The sequence below is a fragment of the Meles meles genome, chromosome 10, assembly GCF_922984935.1.
Source record: "Meles meles chromosome 10, mMelMel3.1 paternal haplotype, whole genome shotgun sequence".
Classification (NCBI taxonomy): domain Eukaryota; kingdom Metazoa; phylum Chordata; class Mammalia; order Carnivora; family Mustelidae; genus Meles; species Meles meles.
In genome coordinates this window covers 65,716,019-65,726,693 of record NC_060075.1, presented here as the reverse complement: position 1 = coordinate 65,726,693, position 10,675 = coordinate 65,716,019, and the positions used below count along the sequence as shown (strand labels likewise).

The following is a 10,675-nucleotide window of genomic DNA, read 5'->3' as shown; positions in this document are numbered from 1 at the left end:
TATTTGTATTTCATTGATTACCAATGTGATATTTTTTCTTTCTTCTGCAACTTTGTGCAATTTACTTTTTAATTTTCATTTCTGAAGATGGAAACTGAGATTATTACTTTGAGAACTCCTTTTCTAACAGAATACAATAACATAAAGTTTCTCATATGTCTTATGTAGTTAGCATCAAATATGATGTGTTTCATTTTGTGTAATTGAAAACTTTCTGATTTCAATTTTGGTTTCTTTGTTGACTTATAGTTTTTGAAAATATGTTATTTAATTTTCAAAATTTGGGAATTTTCCAGGGGCGCCTGGGTGGCTCAGTGGGTTAAAGCCTCCGCCTTCAGCTCAGGTCATGATCCCAGGGTCCTGGGATCGAGCCCCGCATCGGGTTCTCTGCTCGGCGGGGAGCCTGCTTCCTCCTCTCTCTCTCTCTCTCTGCCTGCCTCTCTGCCTACTTGAAATCTCTGTCTGTCAAATAAATAAATAAAATCTTAAAAAAAAAAAGTTGGGGAATTTTCCAGATAATATTCAGTTAGTTATTTCTTTTTTTTTTTTTTTCAAATTACAGAATTTTTATTGTTTTCAAATACTATACAAAAAAAAAAAAAAAAAACAGAGTGCATTTCATGATAAACAAATCCAGAAACAGTGATTCCAAAATAAGGTGTTTTTTCCTTCTCTATTTCAGTAGTTTGAGTTACTAAAAGAATAATCCAGTGAATTCTCTCTTCCATTGATTACTTTGGCCTCATAAGCATGAGAACTCTTGCTTTATTTTCCACAAACTCCATAAATTGAAGACAACCCCTTTGTAAAAAGGGGTTAATTTCAGGGATTTCCTTCTTCTATACTTCTTGTTCACTTAAACATCTGAGATTTCACTCTCAAGCTACTGTTTTCTTTCAGTGTCAAACACAAAATTCAATAGCGTGACCAGGACCTCTCTGGTATTTTTAATAATTACTGTGTTCCAAAATATCTGTGAATTCATAATATTTAATCTTCCACAACAACTATTTTGAATAGTATTTCTACCTCCGTAAGTTTGTCTAAATTGAACCTCTCACTACTTTTTACTACTACTTTTAAGATGCAGAGTACTTTGCAAAAGATTAAATCATTTGAAATTAAGTAAAGGTAGATGTCTGGAAAAGCCATTCTCCCAATTTCTTTCACGACCATCACCAATACCCAGGAAGTCTCATCCCATTTTCCATTCCTTAGTCTATCATTTCTCATTATAAAGCAGAGATCTGAATATATTCCACTCAGCTAAAGTTGAAAGACAGTAACAGGGCAGGACACCCAAAAAACAATGTGATGAAAAGAGGATGTTGTGATTTAAAAAAAAGAAAAAAAAATGAAAGACTGGTTGGAAAAAAAATAGTTTAACAGTTATGGTGAATAACCACAGTATTTCTATAGAAAGACAAATTTTTACAGATCCAGTCCTCCAGGACAGCACTTCAACAACTGGGCAACTGCCTTAAAGCCTCTTCAAGGAAATAATATATATGTTAGTCTGACACCACTAAGCAGTGATTTAAAGCAGACAGTTAAAAAGTTATGTTTGATGTTTTTTTTGTTTTTTTGTTTTTGTTTTTGTTTTTTTTTTTTGCATAGACACCAGTTGGTTATTTAATACAAGCTGTTTCCAGACCACTGGTCTCACAATAAATATTGAGACCTATACGACTCATATACAGAATTTATTAGGCTTTTCACATTTAATAGAGCATATTTTCGGTTGCATCTAAAATGCTATAACAAAATGCTATAACAAAAACTCTAGCAATCAAGAATGGCAGCATGTTACTCATAACAACCAACACTTGTGGCTTTTCAAATTTGGTTTTCGTAAGATAATTTGTCCTGAAGTAAATCTAGTCATGCTTTAAAAAAAAAAAAAAAAAATGCCTCAGGTCACTCCAAGCTTGGCAATTAACATTTGGCATAAACAATACTAAAACAATTACAGCTTGATAAATAACAAATACAACATTATAGGCCATAACCATACACGGAATAATGAAAGGTCGTAGTGACAAGTAAGTAACTAATTAGAAGAGAGTACCTTGGCCTCCATGCAGATACTTCTAGAGGCTTTGGTTCATTCAGCCCTGCCATTTTTTTCAAAGTAGAGGGGCAATGTCTACAGTATCGCTTATGCATTAAATCCTCAGAAGTTACCACCAACCCCTTAGTATAAAATCTTTTCAAGTTATATTAGTCATACAACTTTGTGTGCTCATTTTTAAATGGTGCTAAATGAATTAAATGAAGACAGCAACGTTGCCCCTAATGTGATTGATTTTAGCATTTTTACAGCTACTGAGATCTAAACAACGTTCAGGCTTTTGAATGGAACAGGTGATGAGTGTTCCTATTTCAACCTACTGGTAATTAGGAGATGCCTGAATCAAAATGTTACTTTGCAACCTACTCTGAAACTAGAAATTTAGTCTCATGACAAGTAAGTCAAGAGAAGTGGCATAATAATAAATACACTGAACTTGTTACTATCAGAAATGGTGACGAGAATGTGAGGGTTCCACTCTCAAGTCACCTAGGACTCTGAACCACCGCACATGTCGTCACTTACCAAACTGTAACAAACTGGAAGCCGAGCTAATTTATTTATACTTAGTCTGCTGTCTTCAGACACAGAAGATACAAGATACCTTCTACTAGAACAATGTTTATTCAAGAAACATTTTCTGTAGCGGCCGTTCTTCCCTCGAAGCTAAAGAAAATTATGCCAAAACTTGTAATAACCGGGATTCAGGAAATTTTAAAGAAAATTTTAGTTAGCAATCCAATACCCAGAGGTTCAAGAAGGAGACAAGAAAATCATATTGAAGACAACGATCAAAGTGGCATCCCAGATCCACAGCAATTTTGTAAAGGAGGAAAGCAAGTATGATAACCTAAAGCTTCTTAGATAATGCTAATGAGGATCCCCAGGGATTACATGTGTTGTTGTTGTTTTTAATAATAGTGTTTCCTAAATCAGGGCCCATAAATGCACATTAGAGGGTATTTCCCAGGAATCAGAGGTGAAGATACTTTTATTTTGTTCAACCCACGAACTATTTGGTCAAATGAATACGTAAAGCTAAGTGAAAGCACATCTGGTGGAAATTCACGGCGACAACTGTTGACAAGACGTGCTTGGATCTTGCTTGCAGCATCTGGCAGTGGGTAGCCGAACAAAGGTGAGGACCTCACGGGTTCGCCTGCATCTGTTCTGGAAGAGGTTCTGGGGCGCCGGCACTGGCATTTGCCGTTGAATTCAAGACTTCTCCAAAATCCCCACCAGCTGGCTTGGTTCCCCCTACTTTAGACTTTAAGTTTTCAACCTTTTCTTCAAACGATTTGAAAGTTGGGGAGTTTTTTACATCTTCCAGCTTTTTGGTGATGACGGATCCAACAGATGAGAAAGCAGCTGACGCCTTCTGTCCAGCTTGAGATAAGGTTTCGGAGGTCTTTTTGTATGCAGATGTTGCTGTCACATCCTGCCAGCCTTTGGCAATGTTCTGTTTCAGTTCCTGCAGTGAGTTGATCCCAAGTTTCCGTTTGATCTCTGCTAGATGCTTCTCTTTTGCGGCTAACACTTGAGACAGAGTCTGGATTTCTTCTTCTACCTTTGCAAGTTCTCTTCTCAGCTCTTCTTGCTCCTCCTCTGACAGGGTCTCTGTGGCACTGATCGTGGCAGCAACATCTTCTCCTTCCTCAGGGACTGGGTCTGTTCTCAGCAGACCTTGCTCGCCGCGGTCCATGTCTCCCGCCCGCTGCCTCGCGTCCTCTGCGCCTCCGCCGCCGGCAGCCCGTCCCACTCGGATCGCACGCTCGCCCGCCTGCCCGCAGCGCCGCCGCCGCCGCGCCGCGCTCCTCCTCGCCTCCGCCCGCGACTCCCGCGAAGTCCCCTTCCCCGGAGGCGTCGGGCGCGGCGGCCCAGTTAGTTATTTCTAATTTAACACATTTGCAACCAGAAAACAGACTTTATAGCTATAAAATAGACTATAAAATAGACTTTTATAGATTTAAATTCCTTTAATTTTTTTACATTTAGTTCTATAGAATGTCATGTGTTAAATGTTCCATTCACTTGCAGAGAAGATATAGTTTGTTTATTATGGGATGGAGTGATTTATAAAAATCAAATGAGTCAAGTTGGTAGATAGTTTCATTGAAGTCTTAAGTCTTACTTGCTTTTTTTTTTGATTGCACAATCAACATTTGAGAGATTACAATTTTTTGAATCCTGAATTTGTCTATTTGTCCTTTCTAGTCTCTCAAATTTTTGATACATTTATTTTGAAACTAATATTACATACATTAATGGTAAAGATCATTATGTCATCTTGATGAATTAACTTTCTTAACATTAGCAATAACCTTCGTTATGACTGCTAATATTCTTTGTTCTCAAATTTACTTTGTCTGATACTAATACAACCATTCCAACTTTCTCTTGTGTGTGTTAACATAATATATCTTTTTCTGATATTAATATAATCATTTATAATATTCTATTCATTGTGTTAACATTATATATCTTTTTCCATTTTTATTACTCTTAATCATTTTTTAAAATTTAAAGTATGTTTATTAGGGGTAGCACATATTTGGGTCTTTTTTTATCCAATCTGGCAATCTCTTGACTTTAATTGTTGTGTTGGTTTAATACATTTACATTTAATGGGAATATTGCTAGAGTTTGGTTTAAGTATGTCATCTTGTTATTTGGTTCTTATTCATTTTATCTTTTCTTTGTTCCCCTTTTCCTCTTTTTCTATCTTCTCTTTTGTTCATTATTTTTATGATTTATTTATGAGTCTTTGTTGACTGAGTTAAAATTCTTTGTTATTTTAAGAACTACTTTAGGATTCTATATATATTATCACACTCTTCCTCAAGTCATAATAAATCACATTTAGTATGGGAACCTTAAATAGTATACTTAAATTTCTAGTCTCTCAGATGTTATTCTGTTGTTAATATTTCAGTCACACATATTATAATCCATACTGCATTATTTTTTAAATAACCAAATATTTTAACATGATTTAAATAATAGAAATATATTAAATATTTACCTCTATATTTACTATTTCCAGTGTTCATACTTATTTGTGCTGGTCCATATTTACATTCACTATCATTTTCCTCTTATCAGAAGGGCTTTCTTAACATTTTTTAGAGTGGTGCATACCCAATTCTGATTAAGTACTCAAGGTTTTATGTACCTGAAAAAAGTATGCTAATCTAATCCTTGTATTTTAAAAATATTTTTGCGGGGCCCTGGGTGGCTCAGTGGGTTAAAGCGTCTGCCTTCGGCTCAGGTCATGATCCCAGGGTCCTGGGATGGAGCCCCACATCAGGTTCTCTGCTCAGTAGGGGGCCTGCTTCCCTTCCTCTCTCTGCCTGCCTCTCTGTCTACTTGTGATCTCTGTCTGTCAAATAAATAAATAAAAAATCTTAAAAAAATATTTTTGTTGAGTGTAGAAGCCCAGTTTGCCAGGTTCCCCCCACTTCTAGTTCCAGTACTTTACAAATTATTTTGTCATTGTCTTTTTATTTTCAATTTTCATTGTTTATGATGGGAAATGTACTTTTATTTTTGTCTTTGTTATATATAACACATCTTCTTTCCCTGGATACTTCACAGATTTTATCTTTAGCTCTTGATTTGAGTTATATAATTGTGATTTACCTTTATATGGTTTTCTTCATATTCCCATACTTGAGTTTCTTGGACCTATGGATTTAGAGTTGTATAGTTTTCATCAAATTTGGTAGAAAGTTGAGTCATTATTTCTTGAAATATTTTTTCTTCTCTTTTGTATTCTCTAAAATTGCATGCATATTAAGCAGTTTGTATTGATCCACTGTCCACTGATGCTATTTTCATATTGACTTTCTGTTTTATTTTAGATAATTTTTGTCGCTATAATTTCCTGTTAACTAATCTTTCTTCTTTTTGTCTAATCTTCTGTTAATCTCATCCACTATATTATTTTCAATTATTTTACATTCCATCTCTAATTAAAAGTATGATTTCTTAAAATATCTCCATATCTCTACTTTGCTCTTTAAACATATACAAAAAAATATATACAAAGATGGGTGCTAGACATTGTGTATTTAATCTTATATTTACTGGATATAAATTCTTACAAATATTCTTGAGCTTTATTTTGTTATAGCTAGGTTATTTTCTTTTTCTAGAAGTAGGAACATAGCAGTGCTTAATCTATGGTTCTTTTTTCCCCTGTTACTCAGGCAATACTTTAATACTTGAAATATTCTTCTGAATACCAATACTCTAATGAATACGCTCTGAATACCCAATGTCTGTTATTTATGAGGTGTTCCAGTAAGGTTGGTGGAGGTAAACACTAATCATAGGTCTTTTTGAGATCTTAGCATTGCTGTAACCCATTTGCATGGTTCTTTAGCCTGCATTAGGTAATTTCTTCCAGTACATGAATGATCAGTACTCATCTAAATACTCAAAAGGGACGATCTTCTCATCTCAGCAGTTTACAATGAAGCTAATTTCCTCCAGTGTTCTGTTTTGTAAACTGTGGCAATCTCGGTTTGTCTGGACTTTGAATTCTATCTTTTCAACTCAAGGATTCCACCAGGCTTTGTTTATGTTCCCTTTCTCCACATTTTGCCCTAGATACTCTACTCTTTGTTTAAGCTGGGCCACATGCAGGGTTCACATCATTCCCTCCCCCCTGACAGTAATCATTATTCTTCATTGTCTAGTATCTTGTATCTTGAAAACCACTCTCTCATATATTTTGTCCATTTTTTCCTTGTTTATTTGTTTTTGTTTCACATGAAATGGTAAATCTAGTCTTCTGTTACTCCATTTTAGACAGAAAAGGTAATCCTTTATAAAGGTTTTAGTAGCCTTTAGGTAATCAAAATATTAGGTAACAGTTTCATGCACTTTTCAAATACTGTTTCAAACACCTAGCTAAAATACACATGTCTGGGATGAAGGACTTAAATGGGAGATAGGAATCCACTGAACTCCAAGAGGAGAACACAGGCAGTAACCTCTGTGACCTCAGCCACAGAAACTTCTTACTAGACATGTATCCAAAGGCAAGGGAAACAAAGGCAAAAGTGAACCATTGGGATTTCATCAAGATAACAAGTTCTTGCACAGCAAAGGAAACAGTCGACAAAACCAAGACAACTAACAGAATAGGAGAATATATTTGCAAATATCTTAACAGATAAAGAGCTAATATCCAAAATCTATAAAGAACTTATTAAACTCAAAAGCCAAAAAGACCAAATAATCCAATCAAGAAATGGGGGGGGTTGGGAGGTTGAGGGACCAGGTGGTGGGTAATGGGGAGGGCACGTACTGCATGGAGCACTGGGTGTGATGCCAAAACAATGAACACTGTTATGCTGTAAATAAACAAATAAAAATAAATAAATTAAAAAAAAAAAAAAAGAAATGGGCAGAAGACATGAACAGACATTTCTGCAAAGAAAACATCTAAATGGCCAGCAGACCCATGAAAAAAACACTCCATATCACTCAGCATCAGAGACATATAAATCAAAACCACAATAAGATACCACTTCACACCAGTCAGAATGGCTAGAATTAACAAGTTAGGAAATGAAAGATGCTGGCCAGGATGCAGAGAAAGAAGAGCCCTCTTACCCTGTTGGTGGGAATGCAAGCTAGTGAAGCCACTCTGGAGAGTAGTATGGAGGTTCCTCAAAAAGTTGAAAATAGAGCTACCCTATGACCCAGCAATTGCACTACTAGGTATTTACCCCAAAGATACAATGTGGTGATCCAAAACGTCATCTGCACTCCAGTGTTTATAGCAGCAATGTCCACAATAACCAAACTTTGGAAAGCCCAGATGTCCATCAACAGATGAATGGATAAAGAAGAAGGGGTATATATACACAATGCAATACTACTCAGCCATCCAAAAAAAAAAAAAAAAAAAAAATCTTGTCATTTGCAACAAGGTAGATGGAACTGGAGGGTATTATGCTGAGTGAAATAAGTCCGTCAGAGAAAGACATTTATCATATGATCTCACTCGTATAAGAAACAAAACAGAGGATCATAGGGGAAGGTAGGGAAAAATAAAACAAGACAAAATCAGAGAGGGAAACAAACCATGAGAGACACTTAATCATATGGAACAAACTGAGGGTTGCTGGATGGGAAAAGGGTGAGAGGATGGGGTAACTGGGTGATGGACATTGAGGAAAGCACATGATGTAATGAGCATGGAGTACTAATTAAGACTGATGAAGCACTGAAAGCTACCTCTAAAATTAATAATATACTATATGTTAAATAATTGAATTTAAATTTAAATAAGGAATGAATGAATGAATGAATGTAAAAAAATAAAAAGAAAAGAAAAGAAAATGCATATGTCCAAGTCACTGGTAAAACCTTGATTTCAATGAAAATCCTGCATCTTTACTATCTAATTTATTCTACTCAATTAAAAGAAACAAAAACAACCAAATAAAAAAAATCCACTCTGATTAATCCCTGTACTCAGGACATTCTACACTAAGATAAATATGTTATGCTAAATACAATACACAGTTTACTATAAACAAAGAGAAAAAAAAGATTTTTTTTTTTTTGGTATTCATTTTATACTTAAGTAGAACATAACCAGATTTTGTTTTCTGTAAAATTCTCCCTATCAGGCCTTTTTGGAATTAGGTCATAGGTATATTCTCTATTATCTTAATAATCACTGAAAAATCTAATTGGATGATTAGAGTATTTTGTTAGAACTTTCCCTCTTCACTTTGTATAGGTTTGCTAGACCACAAGGAAAACAAGCCAAACTGTTATTCTTTCTGCCAAACAGGGCTCTGAAACAGTTGTTGGAGTTAAAACCTTGGTTGTACTCTACCTCCTTTAACTCTTACCAAGGAGAATGGCCTCCAAATTGAAACAGCTTACAGCTCTCAAATCATCTTGCTCACTAATGCAGAGGAAAAGTTCTTCTTAGATAGTTGCTTACCACCTCATTCCTGCATCTTAGGCAAACTTCATCTACAGCTGCTGCTTTTCTTTCTTTCGCATAATGAACGTAAAGGGTACTCAATCACAGGCCCATATAATGACAGTCTTAAAGTTTTTGTGATAGCTCTAAAAGGGAAAAGAGCAATTATAATTTAAAAAAAGAAAACAGGGGCGCCTGGGTGGCTCAGTGGGTTAAAGCCTCTGCCTTCGGCTCAGGTCATGATCCCAGAGACCTGGGATCAAGTCCTGCATCAGGCTCTCTACTCCACAGGGAGCCTGCTTCCCTTCCTCTCTCTGCCTGCCTCTCTGCCAAATTGTGGTCTCTGTCTGTCAAATAAATAAATAAATAAGTTAATTAATTAAAAAAATAAAAAAAAGAACACAGGTCAGAAGTCCTTTTAACTAAAAAATAAGTGACAGTGAGGTTTTCCTATCCTTGAATCAGTCTCATTTCTTTTACATTTTCTAGTATTTTTTTCTTTTCTTTTACAGAAAACCTCTGTAAGGTTTATCATTCTAAGCTACTTCATATCACATCTCTTACAGATTTTTTGAATCTTGTTAACAGCATATTGTCACATAGAATTGTTGGGTAAATTTCTGTTTTACCTAATCTGATTTCTTTTTCCCTTTTATTTTATTTTATTTCTTTTCAGTGTTCCAGAATTTATTGTTTATGCATCACACCCAGGGCTCTGTGCAGTATGTGCCCTCCTTAATACTCACCACCAGGCTCACCCAACCCCCACCTCCGCCCTCCAAAATCCTCAGTTTGTTTCTCTGAGTCCATGGTCTCTCATGCTTCGTCTCCCCTTCCAATTTCCCGCAGCTCATGTCTCTCCATCTCCCAATGTCCTTTGTGTTATTCCTTATGCTCCACAAGTAAGTGAAGCCCTATAATACCTGACTCTCTCCACTTGACTTATTTTACTCAGCATAATCTCCAGTCCCATCCATGTTGATACAAAAGTTGGGTATTCATCCTTTCTGATGGAGGCATAATACTCCTTGTATATGTGGACCATATCTTCTTTATCCACTCATCCATTGAAGGGCATCTTGGTTCTTTCCAGAGTTTGGCGACTGGCCATTGCTGCTATGAACATTGGGGTACAGATGATCCTTCTTTTCACTACATCTGTATCTTTGAGGTAAATACCCAGTAGTGCAATTACAGGGTCATAGGGTAGCTTTATTTTTAATTTCTTAAGGAATCTTCACACTCTTTTCCAAGGTGGCTGCACTAACTTGCATTCCCACAAACAGTGTAAGAGGTTTCCCCTTTCTCTACATCCTCTGCAACACATGTTGTTTACTGTCTTGTTAATTTTGGCCATTCTAACTGGTGTTAGGTTGTATCTCAATGTGGTTTTGATTTGGATATCCCTGATGGCTAATGATGATGAACATTTTTTCATGCATCTGTTAGCCAGTTTTATGTCTTCTTTGGAGAAGCATCTGTTCATGTCTTCTGTCCATTTTTTGACATGATTATCTGTTTTGTGTGTGTTGAGTTTGAGGAGTTCTTTATAGATCTTCGATATGAGCCCTTTGTCTGTAAGTGTCATTTGTGAATATCTTCTCCTATTCCATGGGTTGCTGCTTAGTTTTGTTGACTATTTCCTTTGCTGT

At 35.9% G+C, this 10,675-nt stretch overlaps 1 protein-coding gene across 1 annotated transcript; it reads right to left on the bottom strand.

Annotated features, from left to right (window-relative positions):
* Positions 1–537: 537 nt before the first annotated feature.
* LOC123952166 (tumor protein D52) lies at positions 538–3,915 on the bottom strand. Its single transcript, XM_046021416.1, has one exon. The coding sequence runs from the start codon at positions 3,771–3,773 to the stop codon at positions 3,219–3,221; it is 555 nt and encodes a 184-aa protein (XP_045877372.1). The 5' UTR covers positions 3,774–3,915; the 3' UTR covers positions 538–3,218.
* Positions 3,916–10,675: the final 6,760 nt, after the last annotated feature.